The sequence below is a fragment of the Lutjanus erythropterus genome, chromosome 3 (genome assembly GCF_056507025.1).
Source record: "Lutjanus erythropterus isolate fLutEry1 chromosome 3, fLutEry1.hap2, whole genome shotgun sequence".
Lineage (NCBI taxonomy): Eukaryota > Metazoa > Chordata > Actinopteri > Lutjaniformes > Lutjanidae > Lutjanus > Lutjanus erythropterus.
In genome coordinates, this window is record NC_139319.1 from 42540267 (window position 1) to 42563280 (window position 23014).

A 23014-nucleotide genomic window follows, 5' to 3' on the forward strand; every position below is an offset into this window, starting at 1 on the left:
AATCCCTGTTATTTTTATTTTCTGCTATTATTAAATCGCATTAACTGAAGCCAGCAGAAAACCAGTTTTATGGTTTTAACTGTTGTCTGCATGATGGTATAAACTGTTAAAATTACTTATTATAGACACACAACTTATGATTTTCTGTTACTGTACCTCTATTTCCCATTGCCTTTCTAGTTGATTTCCAATATACATATGTATTATTTCTATATTATTTATGCAACTCATAAAAAAAAGAGTACCAGTTTTCTGTTGTCATATAACGAGTATGTCCATGACCTGTAACCCAAATGTAGGATTGCCACTCTGCTAAGTAGGCAGAGTTGGCAACCTTAAGACGATGCCGATGTTTTATTTTAAAGTCTGCACTGGCTGACTGTGGGTCAGTACAGGCAGGTCAAAGTTCAGTGCCAAGTCTATGACTGTAGACTGTTCTAAGGGCAAAGCAACAGTGGATGGACAACAGGTTGCTGTCATCGACACTCCAGGCCTGTTTGACACCAGGTTTGACATGGACCAAACCACCAAAGATATATGCCAGTGTATCTCTTTTGCTTCTCCTGGACCCCATGTATTCCTGGTGGTCATCAGGCTGGGCAGATACACAGAGGAAGAAAAGCAGACGGTGCAGAGGATTCAAGAAATCTTTGGCCAGGCAGCAGACAGATACAGCATGGTTCTCTTTACTGGTGGTGACCAACTTGAAAACATGACCATAGAAGAGTTCTTGGGTGGAAGCGCAGACCTGCAGGAACTTGTTGCCAGGTGTAACGGCCAGTACCACGTCTTCAACAATAAGCTGACGGATCGCACTCAGGTCAGTGTGCTGCTCCAGAAGATCAGAAATATAGTCCAGAAGAACGGAGGAAGCCACTACACCAACGAGATGTTCCAAGAGGCTGAGAGGGCGATCGAAGAGGAGAAACAACGCATCCTCAAAGAGAAAGAAGAAAAAATACGCAAAGAAAGAGAGGAGATGGAGAGAAAAATTCAGGAAAAATATGAAACAGAGATGAGGAAAATTAATGAGGAACTCCTGGCTGAGAGAGAGAGAGAGAGAGAGAGAGAGAGGGAGAGAGAGAGAGAGAGAGAGAGAGGAAAGAAAGAGAGGAGAGGAGAGGAGGGAGAGATGGAAGAGAGAAGCAGAGAGACAGAGAGAACAAGCGGGGTAAGAGAGGGAGATCACAAACATGATGAATAAACTGAGGGAAGATTATGACAGAGAACTGAGCGACAAAAGAAGGTTAGAGTCAAGGTTTGAAGATGAATTTAATCCATTGTTTCCTCATGTAAAATCTGGTGAACTAGTAGTTGAGGGTGGCAGAAGATTAGTTGGAGTCAATCAGCTGGGAAAGACAATTGGGAGGTGGTTTAAATGAGTGGTTTTCAATTCAGGAAGTGTAACCACAGAGGAAACCTCCAGAATCTTCCACACAAGAACATATGAAATGTTTTTAAAAATATAAAAATGTTAATATGCTAATTTTAGTTGTTGAAGTAGAGCTAAACACTGTAGCTTAAAGAGGCTAAGTCACTCATATCATAATCTCATATTTCATTTCTTGAATGAGGCCTGAGGAGATAGTTAGTGTGTAAGTTAACATTTGACTGTATAAAATATTTGCATATCACAACACTCTAAAGATCATATTATGACTCAGATCAACGAATCTTATTATGTTTTTTTCTTTTCTTTTCATTTAAGCACTGCATGTAGTTTTCTGCAGACTAGTAGTTTTACATCATTAGAACAAAGTTGTCTCAGTCCTCTGATGGCTTTTGTCTTTTGCTGAGAGGTGCTGCCACCTAGTGAGTTTAAAATGTGTCTACAACTGTTCATTTGATCCAAACCTGTTGTCATCATGACTGATGTTGATGATGTCACTCAAGAACAAATATGTTTGTGTATTAAACTGAATAAAGACGTGATATTAAGACTAAACCTTTGTCAAAGGTGAAATTAATTTCTTGCTCAGTGTACAGAGTACTTTTATAAACCAATTTCATCCTACAACACAGACTGATTGAAGCACTAAAGCCTTGTACTTGTTGTACTTATAAAGCCATGAAAGTCAGTCTACTGACTGTTTTGAATGATGTTTTTATATTGACTTTTTATTTGCTCCCAAGTCAGTTTTATACTGCGCTCTGATGGACTGGTGTGTTATTCTAAATGTTCCCATATAAAAAAGAGAAAGCTGCACTCACATGTATATAATTCAATACATTTAATCATGTGTCTGCAGATCAGATGACAGACAGATGATGACTAAATGTATTAAATCATATATAACTCTCACACACCATAAGAAATAAGAATAGTCTATATCTAAGCAGAACATTCATTTAACTGAATACACAAATGTAATGATGGTCAGATGTACTTGTGCTCTACTGATGGAGCAGTGATATTATACAGCCCTGTGTCCAGCTGAAAACATCAGGCACCCTTATGAAAATACCCACAATTCAAAATACCCGCTCTTAACTTACGCCTTGAACTGTTTTTAATGTGTGATTAATGTTTTGTGTGACAAATATTTTACTGTGTGTTTTCTTTGATCATTTTAATCTTTGTAAAGTGTCTTTGAGTATCCTGAAAAGAGTTGGATAGAAGAAACATATGATCCTTATTATCATTATTCACACAGTCTGCAGTTTTTTGTTTGTCTTTTGCTGACTGTCCTTCCTGCATGTGGCAGCTGCAGGAGTGTTTCCTTCAGTCTGGATTATGATGGATATGATCTCCTTCTTCTTTATTATTTGTCTAATATTATGGTTTGCTCTTCATTTGTAAAATATGCCTGTGTGCTGTCAGTAGTCTTGTTGATGCTGAGATCGGTGAGATGCTTCAAATGCCACCCTGTTTATGTGAACATGTTTGTGTCTATATTGGGAAACCTTGGGGTGACTTACAGAGTTGATAACCAGGATAACCTGGATGTTTAAGTGTAAATGTTGTTTTATTTTATTTAGTTTTATATTTTATTTGGTTCCTTTCTGAATTCAGTAGCATGAAGGAACTACAACTCCCATTTTGTTGTGTAAGCCTGTGTTGTATAATGATAAAAATGACCTTGATACCTTGATGTCAGCGCTGCTCAGCCACTTTTCTCACTCATTTCTCTCCTAAAATGTTTGGAAATGAATCTGAGCTCCATCAAAAGCCGTTTTCAAAAAAATTCAATGGTAAATCAGTCATTATCTTTTTTTGGACATACTTTAGTTTTACAATTTGTTTTAAAAATCAGATTTAATTTAATGTATTTATTTTATCATCTGTTTTAACTAACTTTGATTTAAAACCTAAGAGGACAGAAGTTTTTGTTAGTTTTGTTTAAACTTAAAAATATATATTTTGTCTAAATTAGTGTCCGTGTGATTTAATTTTGAAGTTCTCACACATCATAAATGTTTTTTTGTTTTTTTTTTACAGATGTTTCAAGCTAAAAATGACAAACTGTATTTGTGTATTTTCATTCTACCAACAGAAAATATTTTAAAATGTGAAAATAATTTCCTTTTATACATTTGCTCACATCTGTCTGTTTCATTTCATTAAATACATTTAAAATGCAAAGTATGTCTATAATTTTATTTAAAAAAAAACAAAAAACTTTTTTGTGGTGTGACGATTTCTTCTGAATGTTGCAGGGAAAAAAAAGACATAATATTTAAATATTTTCAGCACAGCTACTAATTTACGATGTGATACAAAAACTAAATGCTCCCACATGGAACAGCACCAGGACTGTTTGGGAACTGGATTTAGATGAATCAGTCTCAGGTGAACAGTGAGACTCTACTAGCACACTAATCAATTCCTCATCTTTCTGCATGAGGTTCAGTTTAATACAGTTTAAATTATTCCACCAGCTACATTACTCAAACGACAAGTTGACCAAAATTTACCCATCTGTTCGTCCAGATTGCCTCAGATGCCATTATACTCCAGTCTCTCTGGGACATGTGTTCTGGACCTGAATATGTTTTGGTCCTCAGTTTTTGACTGATTTACATGACCTGGCAATAAATTGGTTATGCCTAATCCACTCAGTGCTGTAGTGCAGCCAGGAGAATTTTTTTAAGCCAGCAAAGGAATGTATGGGGTGCCGTTTGTAAAGTTGCTCATGCTGAAAATAACAGCAACTTTTTGTCACATTTAGCTTCAAATCATGTTTTAAAAAGTGGTGTAAATTTTTGAAAGTCACTTTTTAGCACATTTAACACAATATTTGTTAACTTTGAAAATGTATTAAATAATCAAATCTAAATGTTAAATCTATATCTAAATGTTAAATCTAAATCTAAATGTTAAATCTAAATCTAAATGTTAAATGTTAAATCTAAATGTTAAATCTAAATCTAAATGCTAAATCTAAATCTAAATGCTAAATCTAAATCTAGATGTTAAATCTAAATCTAAATGTTAAATGTTAAATGTTAAATCTAAATGTTAAATCTAAATCTAAATGTTAAATCTAAATGTTAAATCTAAATCTAAATGTTAAATGTTAAATCTAAATGTTAAATCTAAATGTTAAATGTTAAATCTAAATGTTAAATCTAAATGTTAAATCTTAATCTAAATGTTAAATCTAAATGTTAAATGTTAAATCCAAATGTTAAATGTTAAATCTAAATGTTAAATCTAAATGTTAAATGTTAAATCTAAATGTTAAATCTAAATGTTAAATCTTAATCTAAATGTTAAATCTAAATGTTAAATGTTAAATCTAAATGTTAAATCTAAATGTTAAATCTAAATCTAAATGTTAAATCTAAATCTAAATGTTAAATGTTAAATCTAAATGTTAAATCTAAATGTTAAATGTTAAATCTAAATGTTAAATCTAAATCTAAATGTTAAATGTTAAATCTAAATGTTAAATCTAAATGTTAAATCTAAATGTTAAATGTTAAATCTAAATGTTAAATCTAAATGTTAAATCTAAATCTAAATGTTAAATGTTAAATCTAAATGTTAAATGGGTCGCCGAGTGTAAAGCAGAATATTTAGAAACCATGCCCACACCACTTATCAGGGATCAGTAGGTGAAAGAGTGCAGCTAATGATCTCACGATATTTTCACACGCGCACCCATTAAAGTATATACGAAGCCTCGCGAGATCGACGACATGTTTACATGCTACCTGCTACAATTAACATTTTAGATTTAGCATTTAACATTTAGATTTAGATTTAGCATTTAGATTTAGCATTTAACATTTAGATTTAGATTTAACATTTAGATTTAGATTTAGCATTTAAATTTAGATTTAGCATTTAACATTTAGATTTAGATTTAACATTTAGATTTAGATTTAGCATTTAAATTTAGATTTAGCATTTAAATTTAGCATTTAGATTTAACATTTAACATTTAGATTTAGATTTAGCATTTAGATTTAGATTTAACATTTAGATATAGATTTGACATTTAGATTTGATTATTTAATACATTTTCAAAGTTAACAAATATTGTGTTAAACGTGCTAAAAAGTGACTTTCAAAAATCCACACTTTTTAAAACATGATTTGAAGCTAAATGTGACAAAAAGATGCTGCAACTTTACAAACGGCACCCCATAAGTAATTCCTGTAATAATACTTGATATAACCAACAAATGAAATATTTCACTGCCGGGAACACATTTGTCGGGAAAACATTTTCAGATAATTATTATTATTATTGTTATAATAGTGATATTTATTTTTGGGGGAGTTATAATTGAAGTAATTGAAGGTGTTAAAGCTTGGAGCAGCAGAGGAAGAGTGTCTTCAGAGAGAGTGAGGTGGCTCTTAAAAGAGCCGTTGTGTTTGTGGAGCAGCAGCAGATAGTTTAAGCTCTCTCTCCGCGGATGCGACGGGCCAGCTGGATGTCTTTGGGCATGATGGTGACTCTCTTGGCGTGGATGGCGCACAGGTTGGTGTCCTCAAAGAGTCCGACCAGGTAAGCCTCGCTGGCCTCCTGCAGAGCCATGACAGCGGAGCTCTGGAAGCGCAGGTCGGTCTTGAAATCCTGAGCGATCTCTCTGACCAGGCGCTGGAAGGGCAGCTTGCGGATGAGCAGCTCGGTGGATTTCTGGTAGCGACGGATCTCTCTCAGAGCCACGGTACCGGGCCTGTAACGATGAGGCTTCTTGACGCCGCCGGTGGCCGGGGCGCTCTTACGGGCAGCCTTGGTGGCCAGCTGCTTCCTGGGAGCTTTGCCTCCGGTGGATTTACGAGCGGTCTGCTTGGTTCTTGCCATCGTTCCTTCTTTCTCTCGACAGAAGTATGAAAAGTAAAGACACGAGACACGCTGCTCTTAAACTGTGGGACCGGCTGGGATCATGACGCTGCTTCAGACCTCCGCCTCCTGATTGGTGAGAGGCTCCTCTTGGAGCTCAGCACCGACAGGAGGGGCGACCCACCGCCCGAATCTCCGCTGCTGATTGGAGAGAAATGTGTTCAAAAAGTCCGCCACAATCCAGAGCGGTCGACCTCTGCTGGAGGCTCTGCTGTGGTTGGTCTGACGGACCCCAGACCCCGTCCGCGCGCGCTCCCTGAGCATATAATTGGGGTTTGACTGTCTGGTCTTCAGTTTCTGTTAGTCTCGACTTCGGAAAGTATCCAACAATGAGTGGACGAGGAAAGACCGGTGGTAAAGCCAGAGCTAAGGCAAAGACCCGCTCCTCTCGTGCTGGACTCCAGTTCCCAGTCGGCCGTGTTCACAGGCTGCTGAGGAAGGGCAACTATGCGGAGCGTGTGGGTGCCGGCGCCCCCGTCTACCTGGCGGCCGTGCTGGAGTACCTGACCGCTGAGATCCTGGAGTTGGCTGGAAACGCTGCCCGCGACAACAAGAAGACCCGTATCATCCCCCGTCACCTGCAGCTGGCTGTCCGCAACGACGAGGAGCTCAACAAACTCCTGGGTGGAGTCACCATCGCTCAGGGCGGCGTGCTGCCCAACATCCAGGCTGTTCTGCTGCCCAAGAAGACCGAGAAGCCCGCCAAGAAGTAAAGCTGCTGGATCCTCAACCAGACCCCAAAACGGCTCTTTTCAGAGCCACACACTCTCCTCATAAAGAGCTCTGTCTTATGTCTCATGCACACAAACACACTGGAACTCTCACCATGTCTTACTAATGTTGTGGAACTCTGAAAATCATTTACAACCACAGTGGCTTTTCACCACACATCATCTTCATTAAGCTGCAGGAGTTTACAACAACTTTCTTTTCATTTCCTCTCGCAGTAGCGGCTGTTCTCTCCGCCATCGATCAAGTAACGCCAACTATCCGTCATTTAACAGTCCAGTCAGTGAAAACACCAACTGTTACAATTATTACTAAAATGACAAATCAAACACAACAGACAACAACACGTTTTCTCTGAGGGAAACTACATTACAGTCCACAACTGTCAGTGCGTCATGACACACACACACACACACACACACACACACACCGCATATTTTCTTTTTGTCACACTTGACACTAAAAGAAACGTACAAAGAAATAATAGTAAATCAGTCAGGGATGTCAGTATGTCTTTTCCAGGGAGGAAAAGACGATGTCAGTGTTATAAATTTATTTCATTTGGGTTCTACAACTACAAATATTTCATGTTCAGTTAAAAAGTTCAATCAAACACTTAATTAACTCTGTTGTGGACCATGAAGGAAGGAGAAGAAGAAACTCATAGATCATAATGTTAGTTTCAAATAGTTGCCTTTTAAACACATGGAATTTAAAGTGGGGATTATTTTCATAATCCACAAATTCATCTGTTCCTTTTCTTTTTTTGATGAATCGATTAATAATTGTTTGGTTTTGGTTTTTCAAATGTCTTGTTTTGTCCACAGCCCAAAGATATTCAGCTTGATGTCATAAAGGAGTAAAGAAAGAACTGACGAAGCTGAAATCACAGAATTTTGTCTTATTTTCTTAAAAAAAAGTACTCAAACCGATTAATCTATGATCTCAATAGATGGTGATTAATGTCATAATTGATAACTTGATTAATTGTTGCAGCTATAATTTCCAGATGTGTACATCTAAAAATGACAAACTGTCTTTGTTTATTTTAATTGTTTTCTATTTTACTTGTAGTAAATCCAATCTATACAATTAGCTTGTATGTTTCAGAACATAAAGGTCCATTTTCAATGAATTTTCTGTCACCTGATTGAATGTGAATTAATGGTTTAAGTTTAGTTAACAAAGTTCACTTTGAAAATGGATATTATTTTATGTCAGAAATAATCAAAGTCAACATTGTTCAACAATGTTGTTTGTCACATGTAATTTCTAATACATGTGGTCTTTTCCATCACATAATGTCATCTCCATGACAACACATATTTTGAAGGAAAATTCATAAGAAATAACACAATAGTTCTGAATTTTTTTTGTTTTTTTTTAAATTGAGCAGCTAATGTTACAAAACATCGCGCGCGCGCGCACACACACACACAAACACACACTAACCTGCGGAGGTGAAGGTGTGTGTTTGTATTAGTTTGTGACTAAACACTAAAGTTGAATAGTGACATTAATGTCATTTTAATCATCTTTATTTATAGAGCTCTTTTCAAAGTCCACATTACAAAGTGCTTCACAAAGGCAGCAAAAGAAAACAGACAGGTTGGAAAGTCAGCAGGTTTTTAATGGAAACACAAAACATGATGTGAAAACAAACAAACAAACAAAACAGTACAATACAGCTGTTGTGTGAGAATTAAAGAAGTTTTGTAACATTCAGCATTCATCAGTGTGACTGTTACATTTAAAAACATGTTTTTGTTCATTAACAGTAGAACTTAACAGCTGATTGAAATGAAAAGTCGTCCTCAGTGAGCAGCTCTGATACAAGTCTGGCACCAGAAGCCTCGGCCATCATCAGTGTGTTTGCTGCTACCAGAATAACTTGACTTTCTTACAAAGTGATGATCAACAGATGCTTGTTTTTACTTGGAGTCTGTGAACAAACACGTGGAGCAGCTGAAAACGGCTTTTGATGGAGCTCGGATGGATTTTCAAACATTTTAGGAGAGAAATGAGTGAGAAAAGTGTCTGAGCAGCGCTGGACGCGGCGGTGAATGTGTGAGTTTTAGAGGCTCCTCAAAGAAAAAGCAGAGAGCATCAGAGCTCTGCATGACGTCAATATGAAGAGACACAAGTCCACTATCGACTCCTTCACTGTCAGTCTTCAGAACTTGTCCCACATTTAGTCTGGACTCTTTTATCGATGAAGAGAAAACACAAGTGACACGACATTCACACCGCTCAGAGGAGCCACGGGCTGGACTGAGTCTCCACGGTTCTCATGGTGTGTTTAAGTGCAGCCTCCGGCTCTGGACTCTTCATAGTCCAGTCAGACTCGTGTTGTCGTGATTAGGATCAGATCATTGAGAGAGAAAATGGCAGAAGTAGCTCCAGCTCCAGCCGCCGCCGCTCCGGCTAAAGCAGCCAAGAAGAAGACTCCCAAACCGAAGAGGACTGGTCCCAGCGTCAGTGAACTCATCGTCAAAGCTGTGGCCGCATCCAAGGAGCGGAGCGGCGTGTCCGCGGCCGCCCTCAAGAAGACTCTGGCTGCCGGAGGCTACGATGTGGACAAGAACAAGGCCCGCGTCAAGACCGCCATCAAGAAGCTGGTGGTTAAGGGAACTCTGGTCCAGACCAAGGGGACCGGGGCCTCCGGCTCCTTCAAGATGAGCAAGAAGGCGGCTGAGCCGAAAAAAGTCAAGAAGCCTGCAGCCAAGAAACCCGCTGCTAAAGCCAAGAAGGCCGCAGCCAAGAAACCCGCGGCGGCTAAAAAACCCAAGACCGTAAAGAAGACAGCAGCCGCTAAGAAGTCTCCGGCGAAGGCCAAGAAACCCGCGGCGGCCAAGAAAGCAGCCAAGAGCCCCAAGAAGGCCACCAAGAGCCCCAAAAAGCCCACCAAGAGCCCCAAGAAGGCCCCCGCAGCCAAGAAAGCCCCCGCTAAGAAGGCTGCCAAGCCTAAAGTCAAGAAGGCAGCACCCAAGAAGAAGTGAGCTGTCATCACTTTAAACAAACTTTCACACAAAAGGCTCTTCTAAGAGCCACCACGTCATCATTAAAGAGCCTCTTCCTCTTTTTATTGTCAACAACAAACATTAGGATATTAATTATACGACTTAACGTTTAAAAGCACGTTAAAGGCATCCATTGTTTTCATGCGCGCGGGAACGTAGGTTAAGGGAGTTTCGGGGCGCGCGCGTATTAATCAATTCACTTGTCTCCACTTAACATTCATGTCTTGTTATAAACAGTTATAGTGCATTATTCAGGTAAATATTTACTGAACCTCGTGATGAAATGATACTACAGCAGAATAAATAACACGATCAAGACTCAAAGTCACAACATTTAGGTCTAACATATATGAGCTCATTACAATTGTGGTCTTTAATTCAACATCTTCTCACTCGTGACTGGATTATCTACTCTACTTTGATCCCACGGAAGTTTGTCCGTCATGACGCACTCAAAGTTCACCAGAGAAAACGTCCTGCTGTCTCTTCCCCGCACTTTCTAATATGAATACACTCGCTGAAATATTATTCCAGAAACAGATGATTAGTTTGCTTTAATGACTTTTCTGGATGTGTTCAACATCCAATAGTCACCATGTTTTCCCTCTGTCATTTTGTCCATAATGAATTACCGTCTGCAGTCAAGTCACTGCAGCGCTTTAAATAAAATAAAAATAAAGATTTAAATGTGCCTCTTTATTTCAGAAATGAAGTTCAGGTCAGCAAAATAACGAACAAGCGCAGGAGAGGAAATGAAGTCAGTGCACCTTAACAGACACCAGAGTGGAACCCTGAGATTCTCTCAACAAATTAACAACATTTTGAATTTACAGAAGAAAATCAACAATGAGTCAAATTCACTATAAATCTGCCTGGAGAAATACAGAGGAAGAATAAACAACATGTAGACCTTCAGACAAACAGCTGTCGACTCTTTCAAAAACACGTCTACAACTACACAAAAAATAACTAACAAGGAAAAGAACTCGGTGCATTTTAGCAGCAACCAGAATAGACACCCAAATTTCATTTCAACAAATGAAGAAAACGTTACAGGATAAAATCCGTCAGGAGTCAAATTCATCAAAATGCGGCAGAGGAAGGAAAACATTTTTCATGGCGTTTTTTTTTTTTCGAGAAGGGGAGAGTTGGGCTTCTTGTCACATGGCTACGTTGACACACGTTATATCTCCAAAACCACCGTTGACAAGTCATTTTTCTCTTGACGTGCAATAAATGTGATCTGAGGTGAGAACAATTTTCAGAATTTTCAATCACCTAAAAAAAAAATTAAACTAAAATGAAATATTTATGAAATAAACCTTTCATAAATCAGTACGTCAATGATATTGTTTTTATACAGTATAGTGCAGAGTAAGTGTGTATTTTGATACCTAAATTCAAGTCATATATTAAAGTTACTTTGTGATATAGCGAGCAACAACACATGTGACTCTGAGGCAAGTTGTCTCAGTGACTTTGCTGCAAATGGTTACATGTCACAATTTTCCCCAGTGTGCAGATCTGACCACAGCCCTGAAGAAACTGACTCTGTTAGCTGCTAAAGTTGATTATTATTAGTTTTAATCATATTCACTTACTGAAAATATCAGTGAGTTTAAGTCACATTTTAGTCTCTTGTTTTTGATGCTTTAGTTGTTTTTTGTGCTTTTTGTTCAAAACTGTTTATTCTTCATCCTTAAAACTAAAGTTCTTTCATACATGTGGATCTTAAATCAGCAAACTTCCTCTCATTGTTACATCTATCACCAGCTCATGTTTCAACCCACCCCAGCGGTGGGGCAGGTTGTAAGAATGGACCTGCTCATATGTCACATTAACACACATAATCTGTGATTGTGTAGGAGACGTCCAATAGAGTTTTATATGTAGTAGACACATCTGAGCGCTGTGCATCAAAGCTTGAGAGATCGAGCAACAACAACCACTGACTTACTGATGGTCAAACAAAAAATGTCACTAACAACCCCGGTCTCCCCTATTATGTACAAATACATGCATCGGTGATGACAGGATGCTTCTTTACTTCTGGGGGAGCGTTAGAGGGTCTCTCTATTCCTGCACATGCGCAGTCTGGAGCACAAGTCAGCCAATCCTGTGTGAGTAACAGCCCACTACTCTTCACCTCATGCACATACATATAGAGCCTCTTGATCGCTCTCAAGTCACTCGTTTGACCAGTCAGTTTGGTTGGAAGCGAAAATGCCTGAACCAGCGAAAGCACCGAAGAAGGGCTCAAAGAAAGCCGTCTCTAAAGCCACCAAGAGCGGCAAGAAGAGGAAGAGGACCAGGAAGGAGAGCTACGCCATCTACGTGTACAAGGTTCTGAAGCAGGTCCACCCCGACACCGGCATCTCCTCCAAGGCCATGGGCATCATGAACTCGTTTGTGAGCGACATCTTTGAGCGCATCGCCGGTGAGGCCTCCCGTCTGGCTCACTACAACAAGCGCTCCACCATCACCTCCAGGGAGATCCAGACCGCCGTCCGCCTGCTGCTGCCCGGTGAGCTGGCCAAGCACGCCGTGTCTGAGGGAACAAAGGCTGTGACCAAGTACACCAGCTCCAAGTAAACCCGCTACACTCACTCACTCACTCCAACAACACAAAGGTCCTTTTCAGGACCACACAACACTTCAACTGAGAGCGGAGCTCCTGATTCTTTCGTGATTTCATCACATGTTGGATTTAATTTTAAACAAGTTGACTATGAGGGATTAAACGATTATTATTATACCAGTTGTAGTTTTCTTGGAAGGCTTTTATTTCTAAACCTTTCAACTTTGGTTGAACTAATAAATTTCGTTCCAATAAAACCTTAACTCACTATCTTTTCAATAATATATATTACCATTGTCATTTTTTTTCTAAGTGATCAAAGAAAATGTAGATCTTAATGTTGATTGAAATCATCTACATGAACACTGAATAAAAACTCTGGTGGTACTTGAGGCAGAGGAGAGGTAAGGAAAAGCTTAATGCCTCAGATTTACTTTACTACTACTTTACTGCTTTTTTTAAAAATGAACTTTCGTGTCTTCATCACGTTTTTCTTCAAGTTTGTACAGTTTCGGAAGAAGTCAAACATTACAACTTAAACTGAACAAATAAATCCCATTGGCTCTGGCTCACAACATTTCTTCAGTTTGTCACAACAGATTTTTACCCACCATTAATTTTCACGGTAATCACTATTTCACAGAGTGAAAATAATTATTGGTTGCCTCGCAATATTGTAATTACTAAAACCTTTATAACCCCATATTGTTCGTTTGTTGTTGTTTAATGTGAGGTAAATATTTCATAAAAAACGAAAACTTTTGATAAAGCTTTGATTTTGATTTAAGATTTTTTTCAATTAACTTAATGTAATTCATATAATTATTTAATCTAATCTATATATCGATCTAATTTGCAATGTCTTAAAAACATTTACATTATTACATTATTAAAATAATTTTTCTTAAAAAATATTACCCTTTTCTGCTACAAGGAACACTGAATTTTTATTAAATTCAGATTTTTTTCTTTAGGCCAAGGAGAGTAAAGGAAGAAGCACCCTTGAGGATCCCACTTTACACACATTAAATATAACATTTTGCGTTTTCAAAATCTGAGATAACGTCATAATAACAATAGTTTATTAATACATGTATAACAGTATAATACCTACTTTGTTCATTAATCATACCATATTTTGCAATATTGTAAATTAAAATCCCTTAAATATATACGGAATAAAAATGATGTAGGAATATTGTATATCAAATTTACCAACATCCATATCCAACATGAGCTTTTTCTTTTTTTAACCAAAGTCTACACAAATACTGACAAAATAAATAGTTTGTGGTACAAAAGAGTAAAGCAGCTTAGTGCCCCATACCAGATTTATTACTACTTCACATATATCTTTAAATTTCTCATTTTAAAAATTTGAGATAACATTAAATGATAGTTTAAAAGATAAGAGTACTGATGAAGGACTTGAGCTCTTGACAGAGTGAGTGTGTGGTCCTTAAAAGGACCTTTGGTTTTTTTTCTCTAAAGACACAGAATGAGCGCTTTAACCTCCGAAGCCGTACAGAGTGCGTCCCTGTCTCTTCAGAGCATACACCACATCCATGGCGGTCACCGTCTTTCTCTTGGCGTGCTCGGTGTAGGTGACGGCATCACGGATGACGTTCTCCAGGAAGACCTTCAACACACCGCGGGTCTCCTCGTAGATCAGACCGGAGATGCGCTTCACTCCACCACGGCGAGCCAGACGGCGGATAGCGGGCTTGGTGATTCCCTGGATGTTATCACGGAGAACTTTACGGTGACGCTTAGCGCCTCCTTTACCCAGTCCTTTTCCTCCCTTTCCTCTGCCAGACATTTCGTTCGCTTTTTCTTTCACAGACTGAATCGAGTCTGCTGCTTGAGGACAGACAGTCTGTATTTCTAGACTTTCTGAGGACCTGATAGAGAGCAGATGGAGGGAGTTTCACTGGGCGGTCACTCAGTGGTCATTCCTACATTTTTAACAGCTGAAAGTGAAAATTGTTCCTTTTGATTTTCTTGATTAGGAAATTGTTACATTTTAAAAGAGAATATTGTCCAGATGAAGTGACAGTGACACTGATACTGACTGTGGTTTTACTTCATTTTTACTGATAATCTACAGTTACCTACAATAAGCAGCTTAAATATTATTCATAGTAAAATCAGACTTAGTGAAGTTCTTTAAAATACTACAATCATCATTCAGTGTTTCATGATTTAACATTTAATTCCACACACAGCAGTTATAAATGATCCATACAGGTGGTGATATACTGACATTAATAAACATTTAGAAGTAAAACCTTCTTCACTCAAAAAAGACAAAAAACAAACAACAAAGAAAAGGAAAACGACAAGAAAATACATCAAGCCAAAATTCAAGTTTATAAAAAGCCATCACAGCTCCTGGACAAAATGTAAATATCCCATCTGAAGTATTAATCATTATTATTTTTAAAAAGATGTGATAAATGAATATGATCATTACATTTAGATTGAAGTCCACTGAAAAAATCAAGACAGGAGATTAAAAAAGAAACAATAAAAAAAGAGAAAGAAAGAAGATAAGATTTTAAAGAGCTCATTATCTTTCTTCTATTTCATGGCTCCAAAACAAAGTTTTCACATATTCAAAACACTTTTTAGGATGATTAAATTATTAAGAAGTGAGAGGGTTTAAAGACAAAGAAACAGCCACCTATCAACAGCCTGCATTTATGAATCTTTTTACTTTGAAATCCTGATCTGTACCTGCATTAGATTTGTTCTTCTGGACATTTCTTGCACAGAAAAATATACAAGTGGTTGTACCTGTGCTTCATGTGACCATCTAAAAGTTGTTTACTTTGTAAAATCAAACATGGTCACACTTAATATTTTATGAGTTTATTTGTGAGCAACTTCTTCAAAGTTTGACCATATCTGAACAAGTTTCCAGTCAGATTATTTTTTACATCATATTCACATTCACAACTTCATTGATAATGATAGATATGATGCATGGTGGGTAAATTCATTGAAAAAAAAAATATACAGACAGTTGTGATAAAGTGAGGAGATATCAGGAATATCACTGACATTATTTCAAAATAAATGTTTGTGCGACATTCTGAGGAAGATGGGGTTAATTTGTTGAAATAGAATTAGTAAAAACACAATCAAAATGTAAAAATCACAGACTATCATAAATTCTGTTTACAATTACATACATGATTACAGATACAGATATCACATGAAATGGTTATTACACTGTTATACACTGAATTGATCAAGTCAGCTGAAAACACTTTCAATAAATTATGATATATTATTACTTCGTTATTGTTGCTGTTCTTATTTGTTTTCTATCTAATTCAATATTGAGTAAATCTGGGGTGAGGCATGAAGTTTCTTTTATTCTCCTCAGCCTCAAGTACTATCACAGAATCTGACTATTTATTCTGTGTTCATATAGACTAGATATCAGTTAATTTCAACTTAATTTCGTTGTATTTCATTGCAATAACGTTATTATATACTCTCCTCATTTCATCATTTAAAAAAAACAAAAACAAGACAAGACAAATGGATTGGTAATAGGATTTAGTGAAGAGCAACACGTGATGAAGACACGAAAGAATCAGGAGCTCCGCTCTCAGTTGAAGTGTTGTGTGGTCCTGAAAAGGACCTTTGTGTTGTTGGAGTGAGTGAGTGAGTGTAGCGGGTTTACTTGGAGCTGGTGTACTTGGTCACAGCCTTTGTTCCCTCAGACACGGCGTGCTTGGCCAGCTCACCGGGCAGCAGCAGGCGGACGGCGGTCTGGATCTCCCTGGAGGTGATGGTGGAGCGCTTGTTGTAGTGAGCCAGACGGGAGGCCTCACCGGCGATGCGCTCAAAGATGTCGCTCACAAACGAGTTCATGATGCCCATGGCCTTGGAGGAGATGCCGGTGTCGGGGTGGACCTGCTTCAGAACCTTGTACACGTAGATGGCGTAGCTCTCCTTCCTGCTCCTCTTCCTCTTCTTGCCGCTCTTGGTGGCTTTAGAGACGGCTTTCTTTGAGCCCTTCTTCGGTGCTTTCGCTGGTTCAGGCATTTTCGTTTCCAACCAAACTGGTCAAACGAGTGACTTGAGAGCGATCAAGAGGCTCTATATGTATGTGCATGAGGTGAAGAGTAGTGGGCTGTTACTCACACAGGATTGGCTGACTTGTGCTCGAGACTGCGCATGTGCAGGAATAGAGAGACCCTCTAAAGCCCCCCAGAAGTAAAGAAGCATCCTGTCATCACCGATGCATGCATTTGTACATAATAGGGGAGACCGGGGTTGTTAGTGACACTTTTTGTTTGACCCTCAGTCAGTCAGTGGTTGTTGTTGCTCGATCTCTCAAGCTTTGATGCACAGCGCTCAGATGTGTCTACTACATATAAAACTCTATTGGACGTCTCCTACACAATCACAGATTATGTGTGTTAATGTGACATATGAGCAGGTCCATTCTTACAACCTGCCCCACCGCTGGGGTGGGTTGAAACATGAGCTGGTGATAGATGTAACAATGAGAGGAAGTTTGCTGATTTAAGATCCACATGTATGAAAGAATTTTATTTTTAAGGATGAAGAATAAACAGTTTTGAACAAAAAGCACAAAAAACAACTAAAGCATCAAAAACAAGAGATTAAAATGCAACTTAAACTCACAAATATTTTCCACAAGTGAATATGATTAAAACTAAATGAAAAACTATTGACAAACTTAACGCTGTCTCCTTCCTTCATTTCCTGATCCTGTTTGAACATCCCTACAAACATATTTTATCATTAAAATCATTTCAGTAATTGAAGGCTTATTATGCATCCTCCTGTGAATTTAAACCATTCTGCTCATGAATCCTTCAGTTATTTCACTTACTACTAATCCAGAATAATTCCTCCTTCTAATACTGTGTGAAGCAGTATATCAACTGTAGCAGCTAGCAGAGTCAGTTTCTTCAGGGCTGTGGTCAGATCTGCACACTGGGGAAAATTGTGACATGTAACCATTTGCAGCAAAGTCACTGAGACAACTTGCCTCAGAGTTACATGTGTCGTTGTTCGCTATATCACAAAGTAATTTTAATATATGACTTGAATTTAGGTATCAAAATACACACTTACTCTGCACTATACTGTATAAAAACAATATCATTGACGTACTGATTTATTAAAGGTTTATTACATAAACATTGAACATTCTGAAAATTGTTCTCACCTCAGATCACATTTATTGCACGTCAAGATATAACTTTTGTCAACGTAGCCATGTGACAAGATGCCCAACTCTCCCCTACTTGAAAAAAACGTCATGAAAACGAATTTGACTCCTGACGGATTTTATCCTGTAACGTTTTCTTCATTTGTTGAAATGAAATTCGGGTGTCTATTCTGGTTGCTGCTAAAATGCACCGAGTTCTTTTCCTTGTTAGTTATTTTTTGTGTAGTTGTAGAAGTGTTTTTGAAAGAGTCGACAGCTGTTTGTCTGAAGGTCTACATGTTGTTTATTCTTCCTCTGTATTTCTCCAGGCAGATTTATAGTGAATTTGACTCATTGTTGATTTTCTTCTGTAAATTCAAAATGTTGTTAATTTGTTGAGAGAATCTAAGGGTTCCACTCTGGTGTCTGTTAAGGTGCACTGACTTCATTTCCTCTCCTGCACTTGTTCGTTATTTTGCTGACCTGAACTTCATTTCTGAAATAAAGAGGCACATTTAAATCTTTATTTTTATTTTATTTAAAGCGCTGCAGTGACTTGACTGCAGACGGTAATTCATTATGGACAAAATGACAGAGGGAAAACATGGTGACTATTGGATGTTGAACACATCCAGAAAAGTCATTAAAGCAAACTAATCATCTGTTTCTGGAATAATATTTCAGCGAGTGTATTCATATTAGAAAGTGCGGGGAAGAGACAGCAGGACGTTTTCTCTGGTGAACTTTGAGTGCGTCATGACGGAGAAACTTCCGTGGGATCAAAGTAGAGTAGATAATCCAGTCACGAGTGAGAAGATGTTGAATTAAAGACCACAATTGTAATGAGCTCATATATGTTAGACCTATTTAAGTGTAATTAAGTGTTTGAACATTTTAACTGAACATGAAATATTTGTAGTTGTAGAACCCAAATAAAACACATTTATAACACTGACATCGTCATTTCCATCACAGTATGTCTTTTCCTCCCTGAATCTGCATTTTATCCAGTGTGGTGGAAATGAGGGTGACCCAAAGGGACAGCTGTTCTTTTTATGAAAAAAGACATAAAATACTAATAGTTCTTACAACACATGATACATTTCACTAAAATGGGCGGTTTTATTAGATCAATATTCAATTTTAAAATAATGCAGAGTTGGATGTCTTTGAGACAAAAAAAATCACACGTTAAAGGCCACTTTTTATATCATAAAAATAATGACTGATTTACCATTATTTTTTTGTAGGTTTGTTTTAGTGTCAAGTAAGTGTGACAAAAAGAAAAAATGCTAAATGTTTGTTTTTTTAATATATTGCAAAAGTTGAAGAAGCGCTTTTCACAAGAAAGTTACAAAGTGATTTACAGAGCAGAGAGTGAAACATTTGAAATGTTGAATTTCTTCTTGTTGTGTTGTTCAACATGTTGTGAGTGATGACTGTATTATCTACTGTACTTTGACTCCGCGTCATGACGCACTGACAGTTGTGGACTGTAATGTAGTTTCCCTCAGAGAAAACGTGTTGTTGTCTGTTGTGTTTGATTTGTCATTTTAGTAATAATTGTAACAGTTGGTGTTTTCACTGACTGGACTGTTAAATGACGGATAGTTGGCGTTACTTGATCGATGGCGGAGAGAACAGCCGCTACTGCGAGAGGAAATGAAAAGAAAGTTGTTGTAAACTCCTGCAGCTTAATGAAGATGATGTGTGGTGAAAAGCCACTGTGGTTGTAAATGATTTTCAGAGTTCCACAACATTAGTAAGACATGGTGAGAGTTCCAGTGTGTTTGTGTGCTGTGCAGTTGTCACTTAGCACCCCCTGCTGGTTAACTTTTATAGCAGTCATGTAGATCACATGGTGTGTGTCTCTTGGTGATGACATCATCAGTAGGCGACTGATATTTCTCCATGTCAGATCCAGGGAAAAGCTCTTGCGTTTTTGTTTAGTCGGACATCATCCTGGTGTTCGGGCGTTTGAAAGCATCGTTGGTGTGTAAAAATAGACCTTGGTTTCATTCTTTATTCATTTCTATGTATATTTTTATATATTTGACATGTTTGATAGATTTATGGAGATAAACATGTGCATAGTGTATTCATGTCAGCCACAGCCAAATATGCTTAAGATATATTGTGCTAGCAACATTATGCTTCCTGTGGCCAACTTGTGGTATAGTTGGAAATTATTTGTATTGTTTAATGCACTTAATGCTTCCTTTATATATATTGTAATAGGGATTTGGACACATTGTAACTGTATCTCTTTTCTTTGTCAGCGTTACTCTACTGCCAGTTTCCTCATTAAAGACGGTCAACATGTTACATCGCTGTCTGCGTGGTAATTAGGGATGGAGTTTATCTGCCTGTCCATTTATGCAAGACGTATGAAGAGGACAGGACATATAGTTATATAAGCATTTAAAACACAGGCAGTCATTTCCATCATAATATCTCTTTTCCATCAACAGAGAGTTGAAAATGACTGTTGTGGAAATGACATTTTATCAAATATCAAATATCTGCTGATATATTAGCATGCTAATGTCTTTTTTTAGATTTAGCTTTAAATATAATCAAAATAAACAACAACAAAACAAAAAAATGACCTTGATATTTTGTGATTTCAGTTCCCTCCATGGAGCTAATTCAGTCCTCTGGTCATGTGTCCCCTGTCAAATGACTGATGCTGTGATCACCAAGTACACAAACCCCAAAAAAACCTCCCTGATTACACATTTTACCCAGTGTGGTGGAAATGACAGTCATCCCAAGAGACAGCTGTTCTTTTTAGGAAATAATGCATCAAATACTAATGTTTCTTACAGCACCTGGTACATTTCATTAAAACAGACTTTTGTGTCACTTATATTTAAAGTTAAGATTTGATCAATATTGAATTAAAATTCAGCAGGTCTGAATGTCCAGAATCTTTTAAAAAATAATAATAATCACTGATTTACCTTTGAATTTGTTTGAAAACGGCTTTTGATGGAGCTCAGATTCATTTCCAAACATTTTAGGAGAGAAATGAGTTTGAAAAGTGGCTGAGCAGCGCTGACATCAAGGTATCAAGGTCATTTTTATCATTATACAACACAGGCTTACACAACAAAATGGGAGTTGTAGTTCCTTCATGCTACTGAATTCAGAATGGAACCAAATAAAATATAAAACTAAATAAAATAAAGCAACTTTTACACTTAAACATCCAGGAAATAATTCTGTATTGCATTTCTTGAATTTGCATCAGGTTGAATGTTAACAGCAGCAAAAAGTTCAAGGTGTTGATGATAATATGGTGGACGTCTTCACAGAAGAAGTTCCACATGTGGAGAACATTGTCCATCATCTTTGACTGAGTTTGTGTTTGAAGCATCATGATACACAGCCCACCTCCCCTCATCCTGCTCCAGTCTTGCTTGTTGTGTCCTGTCAGCTCAGAGTTCAGTCCCCTCAAGTGCAACAGCTTGATCCTGTGATGGAGCAGCAGCCTGTACTATGAAGCAGGTTCAACATACCCAGAGTATCTTTGAGTGATCTGACTCGACTAAATCTAACAAAGACCATCAAGGAGAAGCCGTCACATGAAGCTGGTTATCAACTCTGTAAGTCACCCCAAGGTTTCCCAATATAGACACAAACATGTTCACATAAACAGGGTGGCATTTGTAGTATCTCACCGATCGCAGCATCAACAAGACTACTGACAGCACACAGGCATATTTTACAAATGAAGAGCAAACCATAATATTAGACAAATAATAAAGAAGAAGGAGATCATATCCATCATAATCCAGACTGAAGGAAACACTCCTGCAGCTGCCACATGCAGGAAGGACAGTCAGCAAAAGAGAAACAAAAAACTGCAGACTGTGTGAATAATGATAATAAGGATCATATGTTTCTTCTATCCAGCTCTTTTCAGGATACTCAAAGACACTTTACAAAGATTAAAATGATCAAAGAAAACACACAGTAAAATATTTGTCACACAAAACATTAATCACACATTAAAAACAGTTCAAGGCGTAAGTTAAGAGCGGGTATTTTGAATTGTGGGTATTTTCATAAGGGTGCCTGATGTTTTCAGCTGGACACAGGGCTGTATAATATCACTGCTCCATCAGTAGAGCACGAGTACATCTGACCATCATTACATTTGTGGATTCAGTTAAATGAATGTTCTGCTTAGATATAGACTATTCTTATTTCTTATGGTGTGTGAGAGTTATATATGATTTAATACATTTAGTCATCATCTGTCTGTCATCTGATCTGCAGACACATGATTAAATGTATTGAATTATATACATGTGAGTGCAGCTTTCTCTTTTTTATATGGGAACATTTAGAATAACACACCAGTCCATCAGAGCGCAGTATAAAACTGACTTGGGAGCAAATAAAAAGTCAATATAAAAACATCATTCAAAGCAGTCAGTAGACTGACTTTCATGGCTTTATAAGTACAACAAGTACAAGGCTTTAGTGCTTCAATCAGTCTGTGTTGTAGGATGAAATTGGTTTATAAAAGTACAATGAAGTAACACTTTTCCCTCCTCTGTACACCGAGAATGAAATTAATTTCACCTTTGACAAAGGTTTAGTCTTAATATCACACCTTTATTCAGTTTAATACACAAACATATTTGTTCTCCAGTGACATCATCAACATCAGTCATGATGACAACAGGTTTGGATCAAATGAACAGTTGTAGACACATTTTAAACTCACTAGGTGGCAGCACCTCTCAGCAAAAGACAAAAGACATCAGAGGACTGAGACAACTTTGTTCTAATGATGTAAAATGACACTGTAAAGAATTTCTCTGTAAAAACAGTAAAGTGCTGCCTACAGAGCGGAGCGCCAACATGGTTGAAAAGAAAGTACATTTGGCCTCAACATAATATTCTGCATGATCCAAGAGGTTCACACGGTAACTGTTATTTTACATTTATTTGGTTTGTATCTGTTTCTAACATTTGTGACCTTGAATGGACAATTTAATATGTTTTCTGTTGTTATGCTAACGTGTCGGGACCTGTCTATATCAGATATTCATGTGAAAGTCTATTGTTGAGCCTGTCTAAATGCTGGACATTTGTTGAGAGACTTTAAAATAATAAGAGATTTATTTTTCAAATTCTTTTTTATGTATTTTATTTTTCTAGTTTTCACGGTGTCTGCGGA

At 37.6% G+C, this 23014-nt stretch overlaps 7 protein-coding genes across 8 annotated transcripts; 4 read left to right on the forward strand and 3 right to left on the reverse strand.

Moving 5' to 3' along the window:
- Positions 1 to 403: 403 nt before the first annotated feature.
- On the forward strand, positions 404 to 1204 carry LOC146330788 (GTPase IMAP family member 4-like). Its single transcript, XM_084711706.1, has one exon. It carries the CDS (start codon positions 422 to 424, stop codon positions 1202 to 1204), a length of 783 nt encoding a protein of 260 aa, XP_084567832.1. The 5' UTR covers positions 404 to 421.
- Positions 1205 to 5799: 4595 nt separating this feature from the next.
- LOC146330789 (histone H3) lies at positions 5800 to 6297 on the reverse strand. Its single transcript, XM_084747204.1, has one exon. The coding sequence runs from the start codon at positions 6255 to 6257 to the stop codon at positions 5847 to 5849; it is 411 nt and encodes a 136-aa protein (XP_084603330.1). The 5' UTR covers positions 6258 to 6297; the 3' UTR covers positions 5800 to 5846.
- A 148-nt stretch (positions 6298 to 6445) lies between these two features.
- Positions 6446 to 7059, forward strand: LOC146330790 (histone H2A-like). The gene has a single exon (XM_084747456.1). It carries the CDS (start codon positions 6626 to 6628, stop codon positions 7007 to 7009), a length of 384 nt encoding a protein of 127 aa, XP_084603582.1. The 5' UTR covers positions 6446 to 6625; the 3' UTR covers positions 7010 to 7059.
- Positions 7060 to 9379: 2320 nt separating this feature from the next.
- LOC146330791 (histone H1-like) lies at positions 9380 to 10985 on the forward strand. 2 transcript variants are annotated; one of them, XM_084747110.1, is made up of 2 exons: positions 9391 to 10020; positions 10751 to 10985. In XM_084747110.1, the coding sequence occupies exons 1-2, from the start codon at positions 9410 to 9412 to the stop codon at positions 10815 to 10817; spliced, it is 678 nt and encodes a 225-aa protein (XP_084603236.1). In that variant the 5' UTR covers positions 9391 to 9409; the 3' UTR covers positions 10818 to 10985. The 2 variants fall into 2 exon arrangements, with proteins under 2 accessions (XP_084603228.1, XP_084603236.1); XM_084747102.1 differs by lacking the exon at positions 10751 to 10985 and having other exon boundaries at positions 9380 to 10078.
- A 1239-nt stretch (positions 10986 to 12224) lies between these two features.
- LOC146330792 (histone H2B 3-like) lies at positions 12225 to 12693 on the forward strand. The gene has a single exon (XM_084747547.1). It carries the CDS (start codon positions 12269 to 12271, stop codon positions 12635 to 12637), a length of 369 nt encoding a protein of 122 aa, XP_084603673.1. The 5' UTR covers positions 12225 to 12268; the 3' UTR covers positions 12638 to 12693.
- A 1381-nt stretch (positions 12694 to 14074) lies between these two features.
- On the reverse strand, positions 14075 to 14507 carry LOC146330793 (histone H4). Its single transcript, XM_084747494.1, has one exon. The coding sequence runs from the start codon at positions 14440 to 14442 to the stop codon at positions 14131 to 14133; it is 312 nt and encodes a 103-aa protein (XP_084603620.1). The 5' UTR covers positions 14443 to 14507; the 3' UTR covers positions 14075 to 14130.
- A 1750-nt stretch (positions 14508 to 16257) lies between these two features.
- LOC146330794 (histone H2B 1/2-like) lies at positions 16258 to 16700 on the reverse strand. The gene has a single exon (XM_084714299.1). The coding sequence runs from the start codon at positions 16680 to 16682 to the stop codon at positions 16314 to 16316; it is 369 nt and encodes a 122-aa protein (XP_084570425.1). The 5' UTR covers positions 16683 to 16700; the 3' UTR covers positions 16258 to 16313.
- Between the last annotated feature and the right edge of the window lie 6314 nt (positions 16701 to 23014).

Excerpts from the sequence above, each read along its gene's own strand:
- LOC146330791 (XM_084747110.1), top strand. The coding sequence starts at position 9,410 with ATGGCAGAAGTAGCTCCAGCTCCAGCCGCCGCCGCTCCGGCTAAAGCA. Across the intron at positions 10,021-10,750 it reads AAGGCAGCACCCAAGAAGAA|AAATGAAGTTCAGGTCAGCA; the intron begins GTGAGCTGTCAT and ends TCTTTATTTCAG.
- LOC146330790 (XM_084747456.1), top strand. The coding sequence starts at position 6,626 with ATGAGTGGACGAGGAAAGACCGGTGGTAAAGCCAGAGCTAAGGCAAAG.
- LOC146330789 (XM_084747204.1), bottom strand. The coding sequence starts at position 6,257 with ATGGCAAGAACCAAGCAGACCGCTCGTAAATCCACCGGAGGCAAAGCT.
- LOC146330794 (XM_084714299.1), bottom strand. The coding sequence starts at position 16,682 with ATGCCTGAACCAGCGAAAGCACCGAAGAAGGGCTCAAAGAAAGCCGTC.
- LOC146330788 (XM_084711706.1), top strand. The coding sequence starts at position 422 with ATGACTGTAGACTGTTCTAAGGGCAAAGCAACAGTGGATGGACAACAG.
- LOC146330793 (XM_084747494.1), bottom strand. The coding sequence starts at position 14,442 with ATGTCTGGCAGAGGAAAGGGAGGAAAAGGACTGGGTAAAGGAGGCGCT.
- LOC146330792 (XM_084747547.1), top strand. The coding sequence starts at position 12,269 with ATGCCTGAACCAGCGAAAGCACCGAAGAAGGGCTCAAAGAAAGCCGTC.